At 39.1% G+C, this 26,629-nt stretch overlaps 2 protein-coding genes across 2 annotated transcripts; one reads left to right on the forward strand and one right to left on the reverse strand.

The window, feature by feature from the left end:
• The first annotated feature begins 516 nt into the window (after positions 1–516).
• On the forward strand, positions 517–19,352 carry LOC126828879 (elastase-1). Its single transcript, XM_050558957.2, has 9 exons — positions 517–737; positions 11,573–11,719; positions 12,522–12,557; positions 13,551–13,631; positions 14,173–14,350; positions 14,811–14,910; positions 16,121–16,358; positions 16,788–16,921; positions 17,422–19,352. The coding sequence occupies exons 1-9, from the start codon at positions 677–679 to the stop codon at positions 17,590–17,592; spliced, it is 1,146 nt and encodes a 381-aa protein (XP_050414914.1). The 5' UTR covers positions 517–676; the 3' UTR covers positions 17,593–19,352.
• Positions 19,352–23,935, reverse strand: LOC126828880 (histidine-rich glycoprotein). Its single transcript, XM_050558958.2, has 6 exons — positions 23,746–23,935; positions 23,114–23,392; positions 21,804–21,898; positions 21,127–21,308; positions 20,256–20,373; positions 19,352–19,731 (listed from the first exon to the last, which is right to left on the reverse strand). The coding sequence occupies exons 1-6, from the start codon at positions 23,864–23,866 to the stop codon at positions 19,402–19,404; spliced, it is 1,125 nt and encodes a 374-aa protein (XP_050414915.1). The 5' UTR covers positions 23,867–23,935; the 3' UTR covers positions 19,352–19,401.
• Positions 23,936–26,629: the final 2,694 nt, after the last annotated feature.

Genomic DNA, 26,629 nt, shown 5'->3' on the forward strand with positions numbered 1-26,629 from the left:
ACGGACTCCGCCGCCGGTTACCCAAAATTGTTTCGGGCATTTCAGGTTCTGCCCCCTAACATCCATTGAGCCCGTACGAACCTTTTCTGTCAACATCGGAATCCAATACGGGACCTCCTGTGAACCAGATACAATGAATTATAGTTTGTGCAAAGTGAGCCCAGGGGCCTGTTTCAAGAAATTTTTAACGAAGATAAAATCCAATTTTTAATAATTTGATTGGATAATATTAGATTGATTTTAGTGATTAGCCAAGCAAAATTGAAGTATCTACTAAAATTTGGATTTTATCTTTAGTTAAGATTTCAAGAAACATGGCCCAGTGCGCTTAAACCCGACGACAATCCATCAACGTAAAGCTACAATTAAACTATCGATCTACTTGACGTTTGTTTATTTAACTGGTTGATAATTAGGAGAAAATGATACTTTATACGTACAGATCTAAATCATCAGTAGCTAACCGACAATAACACACCATTATCATTCTACGAACATACGTAGTTACACTATTACACTACACCCACATGAAGGTATCCCTATTGACCAATCCAGAGTGGCCAAATCAAACTGCGAGTATTTACCAACTGTTGAATGGCTTTGAGTTTCAGAGAAGAGTAACCACCATCCGACTGGCTGTTCGGTGTTTTGTTTGCTCGATCTGTGAATAGTTTTAATGATGGCAGCTAAAATTCTTTTTGGAGTTTTGATGGCCTTGTCAGTTATTCAGTCTTTTGGTAAGTTTTCTTTTACTTTCTGGTCAACTGATATTTAAAGTAGTCATTAAGTCTTAAGACTACATTATGCAAGAGCTAAATCTGCCTATTGCAGGTCTTTCTTTAGGACTGAAATGTTATCTAAATTATTAATTAGACATTAATTAACTTATCCAGACAATAATCGACCCTCGATGTCATCGCTAGCCTTCTATATTTACTGGATTAGGATCCGGTTTGCTGCTTAACTTTCATCCATGATTTAATCATGAAGTTAATAATCGAGACTATGTGTTTTTATCGTACCGACTTTAGTAATGATGAACTAGGCTAGGTCGAAAATTCAATGGCTAAATTCTCGGTTCAGAGTGGATCAATTTGACTAAAATTTTCAACAAAGTCCCTTTCAATTATCTAATTTTTAATTATTATAGTGAGAACTGCCAACTCTTTATCTAATCTCCCATAATGTATCTTTAAGAATTAATATGTTTTCTAATGTGTAACCCTTTTCTTAGAGGGAAGTAGAAGGGACGTAAAATAGAAAAGAATAAAATAAATATATAAAGATAATAGCCCCAACGATAGAGTATAACTATCTGCCATGAAGTGAAATGGGGGTTTAACGTTTCGGTACAAACTGGGCTAAACAAGACGGACAGCGAGGTCTCCGCCTACTCCCCGTTTTTCAAGTGTCAGTTGTCTTGCCAGAAACATCGTTTTGCATCTCTGACGATGATAAAATCCGAGAAACTTCCTCCACCAACGGAATCGAACCCAATACCTTCTGGTTAGTGAACCAGTACCTTACTAACTGATCCACCGTGGCCCCCTTGTATTTTGTAAAGGGTTAGTAACACAAATTTTATATATTTAAAGTAGCCAAGTTTCTAACTCAATATCATCCAATTATTTGTCAATTTACATCATCATTGATATTGTGATCTTACCAGAAAAGATGGGCTTCTGATGTCCAACATTTAAGACAAAATAAACATTTTACCATTGGTACACGGATCGTGTAAAATAATGCGTTTCAGCGCGATTTGTAACAAGAAATTCGAAGAACGAGGGGTAGACATATTCCACAAGTCATATGTAATCTAAAGAGCTTGCGAACAAATACAATCGGTGTAGTCTGGAATACCCAGCCGCTAAAGATTGCCATTCGATTGACACTTCTGGCGTATTTCGCCGAACATAACTGATTAGAAATTAGAGTAAAAACTAAAACGACTGAATGTAAATCTGTTTATATACATTCATATTACATTAATATGCGTTGAGACCCATTTGTCTCAATTTCTAGATCCAAAATATTGGGGATTTAGCTGCTTTAGAAAAATAAAAGAAATACCCGTAACCCAAATGTGACGGTCGTAAAACTTATTTGATAACGGTATCTAGCTTAGATTGAATTATTGTGTTTGTCCATAGATTAGTTTAAAGTAGCGATATTATTATTAGAAATATAAAATAAAAAAACAAACATGTACATCACATAACACGTTCAAAATCCCTTATCAATTTGAAGGAGCCACGGTGGCTAAGTGGGTAAGTGGGTAAGTCGCTAGCTCGCTAGACTGGAGGTCGCGGGTTTGATCCCGGTGTTGGCCGAGAAAGTTCATCTAGATTTTTCGGCGTAGTTTTCCCTTGTCAGTGATGCAGGACTGAGGGCCCGATAAGGCCAGCTGTATAGTCGTTCGGATGGGACGATTTACCAAGGACCCGTGTAAACATTGGCGTGCACGTAAAAGATCCTTTGGCAGTTAGAATTAGATATAAGAGTAGGTCGTAGCGCCGCTGTCCGGGCAAAATTACCCTCATTAGCCCAGTCGGAGCACACCAGTAGAACGATAAACCCCATTTAATTTCATTTCCCGTTCGATAGAGTGAAATGGTTTGTATATTGTAAATTGATATTTCTAAGCCTTTATGCAATCTGTTTCACAGAAGTAATGCGAAAGCTTCTTTTAACTCATGATGACTAACCTTTATTTAATAAGGAACTAATTTTATATACCCATTTACACTTAATAGGAAATATTTGTATCCAGAAATGGTTCCAATCTTTTCTTTTTTTTTCTTAATAATTCAAAAAATTGTTTTAAGATTTAATTTGCAGAAGAAAAAAAGTTAATATTGTGAGCTAATTAACTAGCCCCGATGTTATCCCTATCCGTAATTGTAGCGGTCGAGCGTATATTCACTGCTGATCAGTTTGGTACACGAAAGTATGAAATAAATGAGCTTGCCTTATTGTTGAACGAACTGTCAGTATCTATATATCTATATTGAATTTAATGATCATTATCACCATTATGACGTCTGTTGTACACCACTGGGAGAAGTATTAATGACGTTATGGCTGAATTTGACAGAATTCTACTCATAAAACAACAAAATCACCCCCAGCAGTACTCTATGTTACATTAATCAATGTATATAACAGTATAACTGTTAGATCTAGTAAAGATATGTTGCCAGGCAACGAATCACGCGCACAAAATGTCCAATCTTTTATCTAAGATTCCCACAGTTTTAAAAACAATTTCTCAGAATCCTAACATGGAACAGCCTCTAGTTGTTCGTTTGGGACGAAAACATATTGGCGTGAGAGAGAGAGAGAGAGAGAGAGAGAGAGGGAGAGAGAGAGAGTTTAACGTACACTCGACACAAACTAGGTCATTTCGGGACTAACATATGGTTTAATTTTATTAAACCCCATTTCATTTCATTTCGTTTCATTTCAGTAAGAAATAGAGGGAATGGGATTTAACGTCCACTCGACACAAACTAGGTCATTTCGGGACTAACATATGGTTTAATTTTATTTCAATAGTTCGCTTGCGCGTAGGGGTCTTTAGCAGTGGGCGGAAACCGGAGGACCCGGAGAAAACCCACGATGATGAACAGGCGACCCTACTCCTTGCCACGTACAACCGGGGATTCGAAACAAAGCCAGTTGACTCAATGACAGGCTTTGTGACACAGCGCGCACGTCTTAACCATCCCCACCCCCCCGTGCACGTAAAAGAGCCCCTGGCAGATGGAATGCAACGAAGATTTTGGCGGAAACGCGACTGTCCGGGAAAAATTCCCATCATGCAACATCCTATCCCGGTTGTTGATTAAAGGTAGAACATTACACCCAATTTCATGGCTCAATTAAACATACATTATTCAAGAGCTAAATCTGCCTATTGCAGGTTTTTCTTTAGGTCTGAAATGTTATCCAAATGATTAATTAGACATTAATTAACTTATCCAGACCATAAACAATTCTCGATGTCATCGCTAGCCTGCAATATTTACTGGATTATATTCCTATCTGCTGCTCAACACTCATTCATCATTAAATTTTTAAAAAAATAATGGATAATCAAGACTATGCTTTTTTTAGTAATGATGATGGGGGCTAGACCTAAAATTTAATCGCTAAATTCTCGGTGCAGAGTTTATCAATTTGAGTTAAATTTTCAGCAAATTCCCTTTACATTATCTAGTTTTTAACTATTATAGGGAGAACTGTCAGCTCTTTATCTAATCTCCCATAATGTATCTTTAAGTTTACAAATAATTCAATATGTTCTAGATTCTAAATTCGTTTATTTTATTTTATATAACAAACAGAATATATAGTTATACCAAGAATTGGTTTGTGATTATTGATATAAAATGGAATGGGATTTAACGTCATACTGTTCAGTGCCATATTTTATATAAAACAGATAGGAATCAGAAAATAGAATTATTACAAGAATTGGCCTGGGACTGGACTACAATCATTCTGTATTGACAATCAAACCTTATGGTGATTTAATATTTGATGTTTTACATATAGGATGTTACTCTAGATAATTGGTAAATTAGAACCCAGTAGGGATTTTTAATAGAGTCCATAATAGAGTCCAGTGTGGTAAAGCATAATTATTGTCCATAATGGCAGATAGAGTTTAATAACTCGTCAGGAAATTACTGGGCTAATGAAGACGGGCATACAGAGACCTATGTGGAATACAGGCGCAGGGACCTATTCTTATTTCGGGTTTTTCGTCCCATGCGAATGACTAGACCACGTCGGAAAATGCCGTGGAACTTCACGAATATGTTGGAGGCATACAAGGCAAGAGACAGCTTCAAAGTCCCTGGATAGAAACTTACGTACGATAAATAATTCAACTGTCTGATATACGTTACGTAATCAGCTTACTCGAGCCAACTTTATAGATGAGTCTTGGGGAAAGTAAGGATACTCGTTTACGAATTTGGGGTCTAGCCGACCCGAGGCCTTATTCACGAAAATTAAAATGTTTTAAGGATTCGGCCATTACATTGGCTGAGAGAAAAATCATATTATAAATTTGAGCTCTCGGCCAATTAAAAGGTTGCATTCTTGAAGTAATTTAATATAAGTTCTTCTGCTAAGGACCCAGACACTTAAGTATAAAAACACCGTTGATCGTTAGGAACAGCAAAACTAGCTGACAAGCCCCGGCTATCTACCTGGCTTTAATTCTAAGTTGGTTTTAATCTTGGTCATCTAAACAGTTCAGCTAAAAAATATCGTCTTTAAAAGGAAAACGACCAAGCCCCATTTTAAAATAAAAGTAAAACATTACAAGAAATGGGTTTTAACATTGTACTGTTCTCCACCGACTGGGTCAAAGAAGACGGACATGCTGTGTGTACTTTAAGGTGCTACCAATGGTGTATAAACGGGTCATCGGGATTCCGTACCATTGTAAGAGTACACACAATTTGATGATCCACGTCCAGTATGGAACTAATCTGAGCCAGAAAAAAAAATAATAATATTAACAAATAATAATAACAACAACAACAATAATAATAATAATGTATTTATAATCTATAATCTGAACCAGAAATAATAATAATAATAATAATAATAATAATCTATTTATAAATCGCTGAATATCCAACAAACTAGTGGCTCAAGAGCGCTAATGTAAGTAAATATTCTAAGTAATATCACTTTTCACCTTGTCTTCAGCATTTCCATAATTAGATTTAACGTGGTGTTATTTACTTATTAAACGTCTTGTTTTAGACTCAAACAAACATTCTTTGGATCAGAACAGATAAAAAGTGAAGTTTTTTTCTATGTTTATATCAATGTTTGACATTTAAGAGCAATCTACGGAATTTCATAAAACTACTCGCCATGTTCTAGTGGTAATTACGCCACCTGACTATCAGAGTCGGGAACACGAAGGTTATCATTAACCAATACAGACCGGCCCACATACGATAACATAGTTGAAGGATATGTCCCGTATTTAGCTTGACTAACAATAAGCCTCTCTTATATAAAAACCAAAAATAACATTTGCGTAGAAGACGAAAACTCGTTCGTCAAAGGAGAGCCGTATTCGCGTGCCAGGTGCAAATTTGAATTAGCCAGATTGGCTTATATTCTGTGATTAGAGTCAAACATATCCTGTGTTACTTACCTACTTCTGCGTAATAGCAAAAACTTCTAGGTTACACAATGGAATACAATTGAAGAGTCCAGGGGAAGAACGATCTAAGTCACATTTTTGTCTTTCGCATAAAAGGCAAAACAGACTTTAGGACGAGATCAATGCTTGACGCGAACAGAACAACGAGTGGGTTTAATTACAACTTCAAAATGATGTTTAATACGAATCATAATTACCAGTACAACAACTGACTTCCATTTTTCAGCCAAATTAAGGTCAAATAAATACGATGGACTTGTATTTGTCTGGGAGGCCATTTCAGAAGGGCGCCATTTCAGAAGGGCCTTGGTTGGATGTGACTCCGGTCGTTTTTACCTGAAGAAATTGATTGTTCCACAGAAAGCGTATACAATTTGCTACCAGATGGCGCCATTAACTGGGGTTCGTTGAAAACGTGACTTCGGCCGTTCTTTGTCCTTCATGGACGTTTGATGCAATAAACATCTATCTATCTATCTATCTATCCCTGGGGCTCTTCAAATGTTGTTTTTTACGGAGCAACTTTTGCTCTGATGAGCAACAAGAGACTTGTCATTATTGGTCATTACTAAATTCTCGTTATTGTTTTTTTACAAGTATACAATGTCCCATCATTTGTTTTAATATAATATCAGGTGCCGAGTTCACAAAACATTCTCAGACAGTCTGATTAAAATACAGATCTATATTTCGTTTCGTTTTTTTATACTTTCGATGGTCTACACTACATGAAGATCTGACAAGTTATAGCGATAGGTCACCTCAGGGGTCAAAAGACCGACTTATGACCCTTTTGACGTCAGACATTTGATTAACCAATCAGCATTGATGTTACTAGTGGATTACCCACAGTTCCGTGAAAAACACGCCTAAGGCTCGCCGTAACAGACCGTTTCATTGGCTTATCCCTGACACCATTCAGAACACGAGTTAAATAACAACCCTTCCAGATCCAAGTGTAGTAAAGACAAGTAAAACGAAATTTTGAACTATAAAAACGAAACGAAATAGAATCTGTGTTTTAACCAGATTGATTCTCAGACTTAAGTTAAGAATTTACTCAAAATTGTTCGTCTTATTTTAACTAAAATATAGCCCTTTATAAAACTTTTGTTATTTTAATGTATCAAATACATCAATAAGAAACTATGTGCAAAGTTTTGTGTTTCTGGATTAAAGATGTTTCTCATAAACAGTGAAGGAAAGTTGAGTAAATTCTTAACTTAAGTCCGAGAATGCTTTGTGAACCCGGGGCCCGTTCTTGATAAATACTGAAGAATACCAATTTAAACGTCGCTTTGTATGAAACAGTAATTGTATTTCCAGTTTAATTATTAAATAGGTAATTTAAAAAAAAAGAAACAACAGATTGTTTTATGTTCTAATTAATTGGTTTGGCTACTCTCATTTGCGAGGGGAGCCACAGTGGTTCGGTGAGTAGTACGTTAGCTCACTAAAATGGAGGTCCCGTGTTCAATCCCTGCGTTGGCCCAGAAAGTTCATCGGAATTTTCCGGCGTGGGTCGGAGAGCCTTGTAAGGGACATCATATAGTTGTTCGGGTGGGACGAAAAACCGAAGTCCCGTGTACACATTGCCGTGCACGTAAAAGAACCCTTGACAGTTGGAATTCAAGTAGGTCATAGCGCCGCTGTCCGGGCAAAATTTCCCTCATAGCACACTTCATTAGCCGAGTAGGAGCAGAACATTAGGACATTAAATCCCGTTTCGTTTCATTTCATTTCATTTCCCATTTGCGAAATTACACCATGGGTTCCGCGAAGATAAACATCTAAAACAAATTTCTATGATTTTACCCTAGGGCATCTTCACAATATTGCCATTGTTGTACTATTAATCTACTATAATGAAACTAATGATGCCTAGGCTTCAGGGCCTATAATAACAGATGTTCCCCAGAAGCAACACTATTCCGTATTGCTTAAAGGAGGCAAGTCTTTAACTCAATATCATCCACAGACTTCGACATTGAAAACAAGACTTGTTGGTCAAATTAAATCAACATTGATGTTGTTATCTTAACGTGAAAAGATGGGCTTCTGATATCCAATATTTAAGACAAAATGAAAATTTTAAAATTGGCACACGAATCGCGTGCCAGAATCAATTCGAGCGCTATTTCTAATGAAGCGACTCGAAGAGCGAGGCTAAATATATCCCACAGGAGAATACTACAGGTGTAGACTGGAATAACCAGACGCCAAAGACTGTCACGGAATTTGAACTCTTCGCGGATTTCGCCGAACATAACTGATTAGAAATTAGAGTAAAAACAGAAACGACTAAATGTAAATCAGTTTATATACATTCATATTACATTATTATATGCGTTGTAGGTCAACACTGTAGTGGCGGAATCTTTGAATAGGGGAGTTAAGGGATGAATTGCTGCTTTATTCAATCTCATTAAAATACCGATCTATATTTTGTTTCGTATGGCTTCTACAATATGAAGATCTAGCCGGTTGTAGTGGAAGGTCGCGTCAGAGGTCATACGGGCGTCTTTTGACCCTATAACGTCAGACATTTGATTAATCAATCAGCGTTGGTGTTTCTAGTGGGTTACCCACTGTTCTGTGCACCTCACGCCAAAAATTCGCCGTAACAGACGGTTTCATTGCTAATCCCTCGCATTATCTAGAAAGCAGGTTATATAACAACTGGGGGGGTTGGATGGCTGAATGGTTAGCGTGCGCGCGCTGTATCATAAAGTCTGTCATTGAGTCGACTGGCGTGGTTTCGAATCCCCGATTGTACGTGACAAAGAGTAGGGTCGACTGTCCAACCTAATGGGTTTTCTCCGGGTCCTCCGGTTTCCTCCCACTGCTAAAGACACCTACGCGCAGGGGAATTATTGAAATAAAATTAAACCATATGTTAGTCCCGAAATGACCCAGTTTGTGTCGAGTGGACGTTAAACCCCATTTCTCTCTATATATATAACAGATCCCATTGTAGTAAAGACAAGTAAAACGAAATTTTGAACTACGTATGTGGTTTCCATATGCTTATATCATAAATGTAGTGTAAATGCTATTATAAATTTGAAAAACGGAAAAGAATTGAAAGTAAGGTCTAATTGTAATCAGACTGGTTCACTAGTCCACCATCATCATTATTTACAGTGTCTGATTTTGACAAATTATATAATTAAAATATAATTGAATCACGAAATTTGAGAATGATGAAATGTTTTTTCTTGGCCTCTATCATAATTGGATTGTATGAAAAGATTGCATTTAATATTAATCTTGTCATTGAATTAATATTTACAAGATAATAATCAACATGGCATCTTTGAATATATCCGGAAAGGGGAGAGATAGAGAAATGGGCTTAACGTCCACTCGACACAAACTAGGTCAATTCGAGACCAACATATGGTTAAATTTTATTTCATTAATTCGTTTGCGCGTAGGGGTCTTCAGCAGTGGGAGGAACCAGTGGACCCGGAGAAAACCCACGAGGTGCTATAAAAAATTTAACTAACTCCACAGTTCGGGTTGTAAAAGAGACTGGTTCATTTTCTTCTGAAAACCCAACACATGCTGGATGAAACCATTTCAAACATGAAATGACCGATAGTGGCGATGGAGGTGTGTTTAAAGCCATATGAAAGGCGTACTTTTTGAAAGCATTATGCCTATCGAACACACAACGAATTATTGCACTATTATAAATGTAATGTAATGTAATGGTGTACTTTTTGAAGGCATTATGCCTCTCGAACACACCACGAATTATTTCACTATTATAAATGTAATGTAATGTAATGTAATTGTGTACTTTTTGATGGCATTGTGCCTATCGAACACACAACGAATTATTTCACTATTATAAATGCAATATAATGTAATGTAATTGTGTACTTTTTGAAGGCATTATGCCTATCGAACATACCACGAATTATTTCACTAACATAAATGTAATGTTGTCTTATTATTGGTTATTTGTACATCATAATTATAATGGTTTTCCTGAAATTATTAGTAGACCAGGGACCATTTCACACCGGCGGAAGTAGGTATCGGTTTGTTGTTATGTAAACAATAGTTTCGGACATGCGCAAGTGCCCAGGAGCAAACACACACTGGGGGTAAATCCATCACGTCACACGGAGCACTACAAAACATCTGACGCCCACTGAAAATAAAATACCGAAGTACAAAAAGGTCATTATAGGAAACAGAGGATAACAACATTAGTTAGGCTAATAAGCGATAGAATATTGAAATAACATGGAACATATACGTCACTACCGACATTTGTGAAGGTCATTGATACTAGTGTATTACTATTAATAAAACTAACTACCTATAATCCATATTTGATAATGTTGGATCCTATTAATCAACGATAACAACCTACAGGGGCGTTTTTCTGTCAAAATCGCCCAGAGTATTGCAAACAGTGACCGACAAAGAAAGATATGTTATATGTATGCATATTCTACACACCATATCCAAAATTTAAACATACATTATGCAAGAGCTAAATCTGCCTATTGCAGGTCTTTCTTTAGGCCTGAAATGTTTTCTAAAGTATTAATTAGACATTAATTAACTGATCCAGGCCTTAATCAACTCTCGATGGCATCAGATTTCTCCGATATTAAATAGATTAGAATGGTTCCGCGATACTTTGATTTAATCAAATATGGAGGACCGAGACTTAGCTTCGATCAACCAGTAGCTTCTGTCAAACCTTCAAAGGCTAATATCTTCACTCTCAATAGAGTAATTTGAATGAAATTTTCAAATTATTTATTTTACATCATCTACTTTCGAACTATTATAGCAAGAATGGCTAGTTCTTTATCTAAATCTTACATAATGTATCTTTAAAGGATTTTAGTGAAAAAAAACCCAATTGATGAATGATTGAAATTATGACAAAGCGGACATGGACACCGACAATGTGATCACTGAAACTGGCGTTTTGACCATATTCAACCAGAATTCAGCCGCGTTCCCTGTTCGGGGAACCACGGGAGCCACGGTGGCTAAGTAGGTAAGACGCTGGAGGTCTCGATCCCTGCATTGGCCGAGAAAGTTATCGGGATTTTCCGACGTGGGTCCCCCTTGTCAGTGGTGCAGGACATGGTTCAATTTTATTTCAATAATTCGCTTGCATGTATATAGGGGTCTTTAGCAGTGGGAGGAAACCGGAGAACCCGGCGAAAACCCATGAGGTTGGACAGGCGACCCTACTCCTTGTCACGTACAACCGGAGATTCGAAACCACGCCATTTGACTCAATGACAGACCTTATGATGCAGCGCGCAACGCTAACCATTCGACCATCCAATCCTCCTCAGGTAAAAGAATAATTATGGTTTTCTATGTGTTTTACAGGGTCACCATTAACTACTAGTTTTGTGTTGTGTGATTATTTTGGTGGAATATGTGGAAATAGTTGTGCTTTGTTTTATTGGCATCGTTTTAACATATCTCTATGTCCCACACCAGGTCATTTATGTTGTACACAACAACCAGACAATCGTAAGTACAATATTTATATATGTTACGGTGGGAAATGAAATTAAACTATATGAGGTTTAAAGTTTAATATATATATATATGTTACAGTGAGAAATAAAATTAAACTATATGGGGTTTAAATTATAATATTTATATATATTACAGTAGGAAATGAAATTAAACTATATAGGGTTTAAAGTCCTACTTTTCTGCACCGACTGGGCTACTGAAGACGGACATACGCTATACAGTGTGACATGAGTACTGAATACGGACATACGCTATACAGTGTGTTATGAGGGACATTTTGCCCATTTATAATTCCGACTGTCAAGGGTTGTTTCGCGTGCACGGGGCCTTGATTTTTCGTCCCATCTGAACTACTATATATATATATAGACACCGTTCCTTGTCAGGCCCTCAGTCCTGCACCACTGACACGAGAAATCACACCGGAAAATCCCGAGGATCGTTCTCGGTCAACACCCTCATACCGCACGCCCTTTCTTCATTAACCCAGTCGGAGCAGAACAGTAGGACGTTAAACCCCATTTGACTTTTGTTACAGTTGGGGTAGGGGTGCTGAGACATGTTTCAAACCACTAGCCACAGATTTAATAAAGAAAGGAATTTAAATTACGTTGAAATTTAATAATAAAAGAAATCTTATAGTTATTACATATTTTATTAAAGGAAGTCAAGGGGTCCCTCTGGCCCCCTTTCCCCCTCCTCTTGAGGCCGGAAACTTGGCCAGGCATTAAAATATATCCAGTACTAGAAAGAATTGAACGATGATTAAATACTAAAACATTTTATTTTTTAGATGTGGAACAGACTGATACCCTGCCAGAAACCAATGGTAAGCTACAGTCATTTTTATAATCCAGTTTTCAAATAACCTAAAGAATAACGCGGTTTCATGAATGTATTACGTATTTTAGAGTATCATAAAAATGTTCTCGAACTAAACTGCTGTCCTCGGTTTTCTGAATGTATCGCGTATTTTCGAGTGACTTGAGAATCATAAGAATTATCCCCAACTAAACTGCTGTCCTCGGTTGATTTCAGAGTGATTTGAGTACCATAAGACTTTGCCCTAACTAGACTTTTCTTTCCTCGGTTTTATCTTTGTATCGCGGATTTTAGAGCGACTATAATCATAAATATGTTCTCCAACAAGTCTACTGTACAAGTATATAACATATAGCAATGTCATCTTTCACAGATTAGAATCACAGACAATCTGTACTAAAACAAAGAATATTCACCCATATGTCCCACGGGCCAATGACAAGCTATCTTACAGAATTGTCGTCTTGGGGCCACGGTGGCTAAGTGGGTAAGACGCTGGCTCGCTAGCCTGCAGGTCGGGTGTTCGATCCCTGCATTGGCCGAGAAAGTTCGTCTAGATTTTCCGGCGTGGTTCCCCCTTGCCATTGATGCAGGACTCGTGTACACATCGGCGTGCACGTAAAAGATCCCATGACATTTGGAATTCGATATAAGAGTAGGCCGTAGTGCCGCTGTCCGGGCAAAATTTCACTCATAGCACATTGTATGGCGTATGCCCGTCTTTATTAGCCCAATTCAGAGGACGTTAAACCCCATATCATTTCATTTCATTGTCGTCTTTGATCACAAGTATAAATCCAAGCAAATCCTGTGTATCAAACACAGTCCTTGAAGCCTCGCCATACCAAGGGCAGTCCCAATAATTCCCTTGTCTGGCAGAAATATGGAATAGTGAGAGTAAAATAACAAGGACTAACAAATATTACGGGCAAAAGTCTTCACGTGAGACTAATGTATCTATAATCTACAATATCCTCATTGAAGTTTGCTCAATTTTCAGACTCAAATTCACCTGTTTTACCGGATATTCCAATGAAAGATGAAGCTCCGCGAAACACATCTTCTCCAACTCACCTTCAAGGTTTGTGTTAAATACATATATTTTAGCAACCATCGGATGCCACAAAATGCTTATTCAATTTTACAGGTTATACTTTGACTTTACCAACATAAACTAAGGCACATATTCAAGTTGGGCAATCTTATTGACTGTTACCCGAGAGTCGCCTTGTTAGCTTAATCTAATCTAGAGCAGGTATTTCCAACTTGGATTCCCATTTTCAGTGGTACAGGATGGAAGGCCTGGCAACAAAAAGTGCCTAGTCGTTTGGATTGGACATAAAACCGAGGTCCCTGATACACGTTGGGGTGGACGTCCAGGAACCCTTGACATGCTATGACGAGTAGGCTGGCAAGAAAGAGTGCTCAGTCGTTTGGATGGGGACATAAAACCGTGATCCATTGTACACGTTGGGGTGGACGTCCAGGAACCCTTGACATGCTATGACGAGTAGGCTGGCACACTTTCGCTCAGAGCATACTGAATGGCGTTTGACAATCTTCTAGCTGGTGGAAACAAACAGAAGGTTAAACCCCATTTAATTTTATTTTCATTTTTTCAGAGCAATGTGGCAATACTCCGCCTATACATCGCCGTAAACGGGTTGTTGGTGGAACTGTGGCCAACACGGATGCATGGCCTTGGATGGTGGCGCTGAGATCAGTTCTTGGTGCTCACGCATGTGCTGGAGCTGTTATCGGAAGTCGTTGGGTTTTAACAGCAGCTCATTGTTTCAGATAGTAAGTACTGTTAGACCAGTAACTCTGAGTTCAATCTGCCGATCTGCCAATCTGCTTCTTTAAAGGACACTATTGGTGTCAGTCATTATCACACATGTGATAGAACTGGTTAAACACTTTCTAAATATAATTTTAACACAGTGATCATTGCCACGATAGGTGCGTAATGAAGATTTCAAGAAACGGAAGTGACGAAAGCAAAAGGAAAACACGAGTTATCCTTCTATATAACTGTCTGAAGTGACGAGTGATAATATATAAACAGGCAAATTTCTGCCTACTAATAATTCCTTCGAAGACCGAAAGTTATTGTATGAGACTGTGGGAGGATATCTGACAATTAAAAAAAAAAGATAATTGACTGTCACTAGATAAGAGAAATCGAAAAAAATATAAAACGTCCGTGCATTACCAAGTTTTTTTTTATTAATATATAATTTAATTTCAACAATATTTCCAGTTTTTCCCAACCAGAATATTGGAGAGTAAGAACAGGGGAATACAATCTTTTACAGTTTGAAGAGTCAGAAAGAGATATTCCGATATCGCAGATATTCGTTGTAAGTAGAAATATCCGCTGTGCTCGTTAGATAATATCGGTCTCAACCATATCAGACCCTACTTGGTTGGCTGAGCGTGGGGTTGGGAGGTCGAACCGTATGTTAGCCCCGAAATGATCAAGTTTGCGTGTGTGTGTGGGGGGGGGGGGGGTCTCTCTCTCTCCCTCTCTCTCTCTCTCTCTCTCATTGCCATGTATTTTAAAGTTTTATTTTAACATATTATCGCTTTAACTATTTAGAATTTCAGTAATCTGACCAGTTTTTCTTATACATACACATAGAATTTCTGCATTAATGATTCGAAATTCCAAGTCATGCCTGAATGATGACCTGGTATCATGAGTATCTGATGTATGATTTGGATGAAATCCATTTAGAACTCTCTGTGTTATATTGCCTTCCAATAACTTTTTGTCGTGTTACCATAATATGATGATCCCGAAATGGCACCCCCCCCCCCCTCTCTCTCTCTCTCTCTCTCTGCCTCTCTCTGTCTCTCTCTGGTTGACTGATGCAACAAGAAACGTATTATCCTGTTTCGCTTAGGCAGTGGTATAGACCTGGTCGTATTTTACGACGAAACCGCGTATTCATTGCCATGCAAATAAAGGATCCCCGTACTACACCCATAGCGTATGAAATGTCGTCCTATTGATCCGCTCCGAACTGGGCTAATGAAGACGGGCATACGCCATAAAGTGTGCTATGAGGGAATTTTGCTCGGACAGCGGCACTACGGCCTACTCTTATATCGAATTCCAACTGTCAAGGGATCTTATACGTGCATGCCAATGTGTACGCGGGACCTCGGTTTTTCGTCTCATCCGAACAACTAGACAGCTGCTCTCGTCAGGCCCTGCATCACTGATATGGGGGAACCACGCCGGAAAATCTGAATGAAATATCTCGGCAAATGCAGGGATCGAACACCCAAACACAGGGCTAGCGAGCCAGCGTCTTACCCACTTAACCAAAACAAAGTCTCGATTATCCATTTTTACGTTTGATTATGCTTTGATAAATGTATTCCACTCTGCTAAATATCGCAGGGTAGCGATGCCATCGAGAGTTGATTATGATCTGGATAAGTTAATGTCTAATTAATAATTTAGATAACATTTCAAGCCTAAAGAAAGACCTGCAATAGGCAGATTTAGCTCTTGCATAATGTATGTTTAATGGTAACAATGTCGACATTTTATATTTTCAGTTTCCGAACTACACATCGAATGATCCCGGTGTCAACAGGGAGAATTCAACGTTACATGCGCGTTACGCCCATGATCTGGCTTTGATAAAACTCAGTGAAGATGCTGAAGTTGTTCCCCTTTGTTTAGCAGGTGAAGCCCAAGCACTACCAGTCACCGAGGAAGATCCATCAGGGTTTAGAATGGCAGCGGTTGAAGCCAAAGGAGATTGTTGGGTAACAGGTTGGGGAACTACATTAGGTAAATATTATAACTTCCCAGAAGGTACATGACCTTGACCACCAGATACACGTGTTTGTGTGTGTGGGTGTGTGAAAACACCAGCCTCGCAACAGTGACGTATCTGCAGAAAGTACTGGAATTGCGCCCCTGTCTAAATATCTGACACCAATTTTTTGTCAGATAACTTTACAAATTTCGTATATTTTGCAAAACATTCCAGACTACTTTCCTAGCTTACGGATGAGAATGGCCTTACTGTTAGTACCTCTTAGTGGCACCGCCATCACCAAATGGGACATGTGCCATACCTACCATAACGTAGATACACCAGTGTTCTGCACAGGTGGGGGATGCAGATATGAAAGGTACCCCGCGAGAAAATTAATTAAATACCAATCCAGGTAATCACCTGAAACTAAAATCTCTGTTTTTATTTTTTTATAACAGATCACAATGAAGATCAAGTAATGAGACAAGTTCATTCGAATGTTGTTGATCATGAAAGATGTGGAGATATGTGGCAGACCACCTTAGAGGAAGATATGGTCTGTTTTGGGGATGGTATCCGAGGACCTTGTGCTGTAAGTGCCATATTTGTTCTTTATAGTACAAACAGAGATGTGATCGTATCGCCGCCTTAGGAGAATTTTCTTGGTTCATTACTCTACTCGACCAAGCTCCTTATGTAATGAAATTTTAAATTATTCGGAGCGTGGGGCCTCTTTTTATGCGTTCACTCCTAATTTTAGAACGCCGGTACCTACTCCCTTGCCTGAAATAATATATGACGTCATAGTATCTAGGCAACAGACATTACCGAAATTATTTTTGCAACGATGTGACCTTCGTCGTAAAAAGTAAACACAATGAGAGATAAGGGGAGACAACTCGGTTTGGTTTGAGCATGAATTTGACCCGTTCATTGTCGTTACTTTTTATGACATAGAGAGTTCCTCTCATGCTGATATGAAATGAGGTTTCTCGTCCTACTGTTATGCACCGACAGGGTTAACGAAGACGGGCGCCTCATGCTAAACTATGTCACTGACTAATTAAGGACGTTTTCAAATGTTACTTTCAGGGTGATTCTGGAGGCCCACTGGCCTGTCGAATGGATGGCAAATTCTTTATTGTTGGCGTAGTCTCCTGGGGAGCAGAAAATTGCAACATGAATGGATATCCAAGTGTGTTTGCGAGAGTTCTGTCTCATATGGATTGGATTGAAGCTACGATGAACGGCAGTCGGTTATAGTTATTTTGATGTGAACACATTTCATTTGAATATAGTATATTGACAACTATGATAACAATCACTTACACGTCATACGCATAATATCACTAAGTGTATATATTGGACTCAAAATAGAGTGCATAACTAAGGGAGTCGTTTTGAATTTGAAGAGTTACATCCCTTTGAATTTTTTGAGTACGATTATTAAGTAAAAATTTTCAACGGATATTAATGGTTGACTTTTCGGAAACGAGAGAGAGAGAGAGAAATGGGGTTTAACGTCCACTCGACACAAACTAGGTCATTTCGGGACTAACACATGGTTCAATTTTATTTCAATAATTCGCTTGCGCGTAGGGGTCTTTAGCAGTGGGAGGAAACCGGAGGACCCGGAGAAAACCCATGAGGATGGACAGGCGACCCTACTCCTTGCCACGTACAACCGGGGAATCGAAACCCCGCCAGTTGACTCAATGACAGACCGTATGATACAGCGCGCGCGTGCTAACCATTCGGCCATCCAACCCCCCCCCCCCCTTTAGGAAACGAAATTAAATCGGGTTTTACGCTCTGATTTTCCGTACCGACCGGGCCAATGAAGATCCTACGGCTGGTCGAATTTCAACTCAGATGAGTTCTTTTACGTGTACGCCCACGTATAGTCTACACGTGCCGTTAGTTTTTCGTCCCACCCGAATGACAAGACGCTGACACATGGCCCTTTGTACTGCATCACTGAAAAGGGGAACCAGCCTGGAAAATCCCACAAACACGGGGATTGTACACTTGAACCCCTGGTTAATGGGCTCTATCTACTGATCCACCACCACCACCAGAAAATGGCTGACAAAATCAACTCCGCTCTTTTCAAAAGACATTGACAATCTTTACTCATAGTGACAAGATGATAGGGTATGAAATGTATAGCACGTCTTTTAATTAAAAACTGTTATTTTCTTACTGAAGTATTGTAATATTGGACCCGTTACACATCGGAGTGGGACTGGAACCTCTATTCACAGGAAAACAGGATTCTTTTCAGTTATAATAGGTTTAATATAAGGAACATAACGTAAGTAGAGAGTACAATGTACTATATCATAATGGCCCAGGTACTGTACGCTGTATAACCACAGGACTAGAATAGGAGGTCAGCTCCCCTAAAGGCGTTCAGTGGTCACGCGAGTCACCGTTATCTCAGGTCCTTAACCTTCACAGCAACAGGACCGCCTCTACTTTCTACCCCTCACAGCAGCTGGACCACTAGACATCGCACCCCTCAAAGTAACGTAAACCCCTAGGACGCTGTACTTCTTTCAACATCTGAACCCCCTAGACATTGTACCTCTCACAGCATCTGGTCACCTAAACTTTGTTCCCTTGGCGTCATCTGAACCCCTACACTATGTCGAGGGCCTGACAAAGACAGCTGTCTAGTCGTTCGGATGGGACGAAAAACCGAGGTCCCGTGTACACATTGGCGTGCACGTGAAAGATCCCTTGGCAGTTGGAATTCGATATAAGAGTAGGCCGTAGCGCCGCTGCCCGGGCAAAATTTCACTCATAGCACACTGTATGGCGTATGCCTGTCTTCATTAGCCCAGGTTAGGAGCAGAACAGTAGGACGTTAAACCCCATTTCATTTCATTTCATTTCCCTACACTATGCACCCCTAACAGCATCTGAACCCCCTAAACTTATTACCCCTCAACAAAACACAGACGTTAGAGTACAGATTATTTATTAAACTACAGTATACGTGTACATATCAAAAACATACAATTTTTAACTTTATCATTAAAAAAAGATTCTGTGTTAGTTTCAATTTTATTAGTGATACTTTCTGTGTTTCTTGTGTTCTTTATATCTTTTATGTTCTTTCTTGTTATCCTTACGCTTATGATCCTTGTGATCATCGTGGTCGTCTCCGTGATGGTCATCGTGATCTCCGTGATGGTCATCGTGATCTCTGTGATGGTCATCATCGTGATCTCTGTGATGGTCTCCATGATGGTCATGATGATCCGTATCGTTAACATGTTCCTCGTGTTCACCAAGGATGGTATCCCAGTGGTCGATAGTTGCACTTACAACAACACAGCATGCAAGTCGATCTCCTGCAGAACCAGAGTCTGATAAATCATCTGCTGTTTTATGGATCTGAAATGAAATGAAATAGGGTTTAACGTCATCCAAACTAATCTAGATGCTGGTTGCTTCTCCGTCCTGCACCTCTGACAATCTCCGGGGAACTTACTCTGCCGACACCGGGGTAGAATCCAGGGAACTTACTCGGCCCAACCCGGTTAGAACCCGGTGAATTTACTCGGTCGACGCCGGGATAGAACCCAGGGAACTTACTCGGTGGAACAACGGGATAGAACCCTGGGAACTTACTCGGTTGACACCGGGATAAAACCCTGGGAACTTACTAGGTCAACACCGGGATAGAACTGGGGTAACTTACTCGGTCGACACAAGGAGAGAACCGGGAGAACTTACTCGGCTGACACCGGGATAGACACCAACATCATGAAACCAACAGCCGAATTTTGTTTCGAAGACCACAAGTTTTCTAAGAATAATATATATGGTATTCGTAGGTTTTATAACCTTTATTCTTGCAGTCGTTTTTTGGGGAACACAAATGTTGTATGAATATGCTTAACACTAACTGTACGTACCACTAATCCCTTTCCAAGAACACCATAGTGTCCCTCTAGATCTGTATGGTGATCATAGAACGTCTTGTAAGTCTCACCATGCTCATCACATTCTATATTTCCATAATCACCACTATGTCTGTTACAACAGAAAAACATACATTAAAACAAAATATATCCCCCACAAAAAATAATTTAATTTAACAGACAAAACAAGTTAATCCGATGTTGATTTATCCCCAATTAAAAGTAATTTAATAAACAAAACAACTTAAACCGATGGTGATTTTATCCCCCATAAAAAATAATTTAATAAACAAAACAATTTAAGCCGATGTTGATTTTATCTCCCACAAAAATAATTTAATTAAATAGACAAAACAATTTAAGCTGGTGTTGATTTTATCCCCCATAAAAAATAATTTTTTAATAAACAAAGCAATTTAAGCCGATGTTGATTTTATCCCCCATAAAAAATAATTTTTTAATAAACAAAGCAATTTAAGCCCATGTTGATTTTATCCCCCACAAAAATAATTTAATTTAATAGACAAAACAATTTAATCCGGTGTTGATTTTATCCTCCACAAAAAATAATCTAATTTAATAGACAAAACAATTTAAGCCGATGTTGATTCCCCCCCCCCCCCCCCCCACAAAAAATGATTTAATTTAATAAACAAAACAATTTAAGCGCGAATTTGATAAATTCAGAAGCTTTGAGACAATATTTCGGCTCATATGAGTTCAGTGGAGTGAACCAAACGGCGTTATTTCCGTGAATGTAATAGTGAAATATATATTCTCTAAATTAACAGAAAAATATTTTATAAAAAATGTATTAGGAATTGGTATTTCAGAGACTCCATCTAGATATCTTTAGAGCAGTTACCTGTGTTCTCCTTCAGGACCACCATGTTCTTTACCATCAGGGTTAAAGTGGGATCCCAGCGATTGACAACCATCACCCAAATCGCCGAACTCATGCACGTGAAGACCATGAATGTGGCTAACGTGTTCACCAGACATATCAAATCCGCTCAAATGAACTTTAACCTCTAAATGTTTGCCATGCTGTAATAAATTTTACAACATTAATATTGAATGTAGGTGAATTGACATTGAGGTGAAAATGAAATGGGGTTTAACGTCCTACTGTTCTGTCCCGACTGGGCTAATGAAGATGGGCATACGCCATACAGTGTGCTATGAGGGAAATTTTGCCCGGGCAGCGGCTATATGGCTTATTATTATATCGAATGCCAATTGCCAAGGGATCTTTTACGTGCACGGCAATGTATACACGGGGCCTAGGGTTTGAGTCTCATCCGAATGACTAGACAGTTGTCCTTGTCAGGTCCTCCGCCCCGCACCACTGACAAGGGAAAGTCACGTCAATTGTTTTATTGCGTGTCCCAATATATAACTCACAAATAATATAATAATAATTGGTCTTGGATATTCACCTAAGGGTGCATTGTTTCATTGGAAATAGAAAATATCTATTTCCATTCATGGCTAAAATAGCTAGCGGACGCTCCTGTTTAAAGGTGATTAAAGCGTACGAACCTTTTGTCTAAAGTATATGGTTCCATTTATAGGTTGTTGTTGATCTGCTGGTAGAGCGGTGTTGGGGTGTACATGACACACAGCATATTCATATTCTATAATACATAAAACATAAATAATTCATTATTATTCCTTGCAACTCATTTTTTTTCAAAATAATAAGGTGGCAATGATTCAAGAGAGGGTAAATAAAGAAAAAAATAGATTTATACTTCACCATTAGATCAGTAATAGTAAGAAATAGAGGGAATGGGGTTAAACATCCACTCGACAAAAACTGGATAATTTCAAGACAAACATATGGTACAATTTTATTTCTATACCTCGCTAGCACATCGGGTCTTTAAAAGTAAAAGGACACTGGGGGACACGGAGAAAACCCACGTGGTGACCCTTGTCCGTGTCATGTAGAAGCTAGTGATCGAAATCATCACATTACTTGGCTCAATCATTGACGTTTTTTTTTTTTATCTAAAGCACACGCGGGATGTTGGGTGGCCGAATGGCTAACGCGTGCTCGTTCCATCATAAGGTCAGTCATTGAGTCAAGTGGTGTGGTTTCGATTGTCCTACCTCGTGGGTTTTCTCTGGGATTTCCAGTATCCTCCCACTGCTAAAGACCCCTACCCGCAAGCGAATTAATGAAATAAAATTGAATTGAACCATATTATGCTAGTCCTGGAATAACCTAGTTTGTGTCGAGTGGACGTTAAGCTCGGCACTATGGCCAAGTGATCTCTTACGTGCACGCCAATGTATACAAATTTTCGTCCCATCCGAACGACTGGACAGCTGTCCCTGTCAGGCCCTCCGTCCTGCACCACTGATAGGAGAAACCAACATCGGAAAATCCCCATGAACTTTCTCTGCCAATGCAGGGATCGAACACGCGGCCTTCATTCTAGCGAGTCAGCGTTTTTGCCCACTTAGCCACCGTGGCTCCACTTTATTTCACAGAAGGCGACAAGGTGTAAAAATGCATATCGGGGATGGCTAGTACCTTAGTTTAAAATGTTTCAATTTCTAAATTAAAATGCATGTTATTATGATGAAAAGCGGATTAATGATGGCCTTTTTCGAGCTCGCGTACACCCATTACATAGACTTATTGCGATTTTAATAAACGCAACAACTTTGAAATGGGTAAATATTAAACATGCTTGTGTAAACAAAGAAGTGCCGGTCTTAAGGAATGAACTTGGTTGTTAATCTGTTGGATTTTAGGACATTGAAATCATGCATAAAATACCAAAAGTATAGATTTTATAAAGAGACCATGTGTTTCATTTCTATGATCATGATATATATACCGTGTGTATCGTTTCCGTGACCATGGTGGTCGTCATGGTGGTCATCTTGGTGGCGTCTGTGATGGTAATCGTGGCGGCGTTTGTGATGGTCATCATCGTCGTCATCATCTAGATGCATGTGCAAATGGATGTGTGTTCCATCAGCATGGTCATCCATATGTGGTTCAGCATCTCCCATCCCATGAACGTGGATCTGTACACCACCACCACTAACCGTTCCAATTCTGTTCACCTTCTCCCATAATGCAGAGATGTTGGATGCTAAACTGTTTTCAGAAACTACAATAATAATACGATAAGACGAGCATCAGACCGGGCCAGAAAAATTCGGATTGAAATGGATTCAGAGTGTTAAATGGATTTCATCCAAATCATACATAAGATACTCATAATGTCAGGTCATCATCCATGCATGACTTGGTAGTTCGAATCATAAATGTATGAATTCTATGTGTATTTATAAGCAAAACTGGCCAGATTATTGTTCTCCCACTAATAGTGATAGAAATGGGACGATTGCTGTTTTCGGACTAACAGTGATAGAAATGGGACGATTGCTGTTCTCAAAATAACAGTGTTTAGGAATGTTGATGGAGTGTCAAATGGATTTCACAACAAACAAAAATACTTACGTTCGGCGTTTGCAACTCTTGGTCCATATTTTCCGGCTTTCTTTTTGGCCTTCTTTGCCTTCTTTGTCGCAGCCAAGGATAATAAAGCCAGGCTAACTAAGATGAAAATCCACAGCTTCATTTTTAGTTTATAAGTTTAAAATACCAATCGATGTGAACACGTTGACCAACAAACCATATACTGAGTTGGTTCTGGTTTTATCCGTCTTTTAAATAGGTAGTTTTCTCGTGATTAATAAAGCCGTGTGTAATATCAAAGCCGAGTGGAACAAAAACCAGATTTGTCCGAATTCGTTTTAATTGAAAGATAAGATAAAGGGTCTAATGTTTCTGCTAATTAAAATTAGCCTAATTAACGAAGAGTAGTAATCATCAGCAGCCTATCTGTCCATTGGTGTAAATATGATTAATCCTCTTAGGTAACCTCCACTCCCCCCACCCCCTCACCCCGCGACAAAAGCGCCCTCTCTGTCCCTTGTATCTTGCCTTGATAAGGGTTGATTGTTAAAGTTTAAAGGAGCTAAATCGGTAATATTTGGGATCTAGAATTTGACATAAATGGGTCGCAACGCATATACTAATGTAATATGAATGTATATAAACTGATTTATATTCAATCGTTCTGTTTTACTAGAATTTCTAATCAGTTATGTTTGGCGAAATCTCTAGCGTCTTGTTATTCCAGTCTACACCGATACTATTTATTGCACATGCTCTCCAGATAAGAATATGGCGTCGCCGTTTGACATGACTTGTGGTAAAGTGTTTATTTTGTCTTAAATATTAGATATCAGAAGCCCATCTTTTCCCAGTAAGATCACAACATCAATGTTGATTTAAATTGACAAATAATTCGTGTTTTCGATGTCGAAGATTTTCGATGATATTGAGTTAGAGACTTTAATCTAAATTCGACCAAATATTTAATAAATCGGTTCAGTTATAATCCTCTTATACAACCCCCCCCCCCCCCCCCTGCCCGCTCCGCTATCTTTTTTTTGGTCTTATTGATGAATGTAAAACTGGACATGAACTACCATTTAATGAAATCATCTTATGAACTCCCCCCCCCCTCGCGCCGCCTTGCACACCCAAACAACCCCTATGCTCCCTCTTCGCCCCTCGCTGTTTTAATCTAATTGTTGAAGCTATATAAGTTTTAATAGGTATTAATTGTTACACTGTGAATTGAAGTAAACCTAATATTAATTATTTATATCATATAAAAATAATCTTCTATTGTTTAGATATAGATATATAAGTTAGGAGGGCCTGACAAGGACAGCTGTCTAGTCATTCGGATGAGACGAAAAACCGACGTCCCGTGTACACATTGGCGTGCACGTAAAAGATCCCTTGACAGTTGGAATTCGATATAAGAGTAGGCCGTAGTGCCGCTGTCCGGGCAAAATTTCCCCCATAGCACACTGTATGGCATATGCCCGTCTTCATTAGCCCAGTTCCGAGCAAACAGTAGGACGTTAAACCCCATTTCATTTCATTTCCTTTATATAAGTTAATTATTATCATTTATACCACTCAAGTTGAATCTGACAGGTTCTAAATAAATTGCTGTTTATTACTTTATTTGTTTATAAATAATACGATGTTTTAACTATCAAAATCTTAATCTATGACAGTTTATTACACTAATCCTCGAAGGAAGCTAGGTCATTTTGAGACTAACATACGGATTCAATTTTATTTCAATAATTCGGTAGCGCTATGTTGTCTTTAGCATTGGGGGTAAATGGGGTTCAAGGTCCACTCGACACAAACCCACGAGGTTGGAGAGGTGACCCTACTCCGTGTCGGGTACACGCAGGGATTCGAAACCACGCCTCATGAATCAATAGTTAATCGAGACTACACTGTTCTTCAAACGGCCATAATGGAGTAATTTGGCTGTAATTTTCAACATATTCCCTTTTCATTATCTATTTTTAAACTAGTATTGCAAGAATTGCCAGCTTCTTATCTAAAGCTTACATAAAGCAACTTTAATATCCTATGGCTTGTTAATATAAACGGACAGGGACCGTTAGAGTACTTTGTCGAGTCACTGACCTTTCTGAAAGGAACTAATATTAGTAACAGACAGCTTTATGGATAACATTGGGGGGTTGGATGGCTGAATGGTTAGCGTGCGCGCGCTGTATCATAAAGTCTGTCATTGAGTCGACTGGCGTGGTTTCGAATCCCCAGTTGTACGTGGCAAGAAGTAGGGTCGCCTGTCCAACCACGTGGGTTTTCTCCGGGTCCTCCGGTTTCCTCCCACTGCTAAAGACCCCTACCTAGTTTGTGTCGAGTGGACGTTAAACCCCATTTCTCTCTCTCTCTCTCTTATGGATAACATTGACTAGGTTTTTGATAACGGTGATAGTAACCTCATTGAAACGTTGCAATTAATAAACCTAGTGAATGGTATCCATACGCAGGGGCGGATCTAGGAATTTTTGAAAAGGGGGGTGGGGGCTCCGCAAAATGAGGGCACTGACCGCGGAGACGAGGCACGCCGCCGAGAGTTTTTTTGGTTTGTTTTTTTTTGGGGGGGGGGGGGCCAAGAAAATTATCCGTCATTTCCTTGCATTTGTAGCCATTCCAAGAGCTATTTGGCTTATATTTTCGTCTAAGTAAACGTTCGGAAGTCGTTGAAAAAGAGCCTTAGACCAGACTGGTGTGTTTGAGTCGATGGTTTGAGTCATTTGGGATCCCTGAAGCGGGTTGGGAACGGCCATATTTGGGTCTGAGAAAAGGCACTTTCAGCAGTAAAAAAGGACATTGTCGAAAATTAGGGGGGGGGGGGTGGCGATCCGCGTCTGCAAACTCGCCTCCCTGACCCTCCCCCCCCCCCCCACACACACACACCCTCGGAACGACTAGT

The sequence above is a fragment of the Patella vulgata genome, chromosome 7 (genome assembly GCF_932274485.2).
Source record: "Patella vulgata chromosome 7, xgPatVulg1.2, whole genome shotgun sequence".
NCBI lineage: Eukaryota > Metazoa > Mollusca > Gastropoda > Patellidae > Patella > Patella vulgata.

Coding starts and splice junctions, on each gene's coding strand:
- LOC126828879 (XM_050558957.2), top strand. CDS start 677: ATGATGGCAGCTAAAATTCTTTTTGGAGTTTTGATGGCCTTGTCAGTT. Junction 738..11,572: donor GTCAGTTATTCAGTCTTTTG/GTAAGTTTTCTT, acceptor TGTGTTTTACAG/GGTCACCATTAACTACTAGT. Junction 14,351..14,810: donor GCAGCTCATTGTTTCAGATA/GTAAGTACTGTT, acceptor CAATATTTCCAG/TTTTTCCCAACCAGAATATT.
- LOC126828880 (XM_050558958.2), bottom strand. CDS start 23,866: ATGAAGCTGTGGATTTTCATCTTAGTTAGCCTGGCTTTATTATCCTTG. Junction 21,899..23,113: donor TCACGGAAACGATACACACG/GTATATATATCA, acceptor TATGTATTATAG/AATATGAATATGCTGTGTGT. Junction 19,732..20,255: donor TTCTTGGAAAGGGATTAGTG/GTACGTACAGTT, acceptor ATTTCATTTCAG/ATCCATAAAACAGCAGATGA.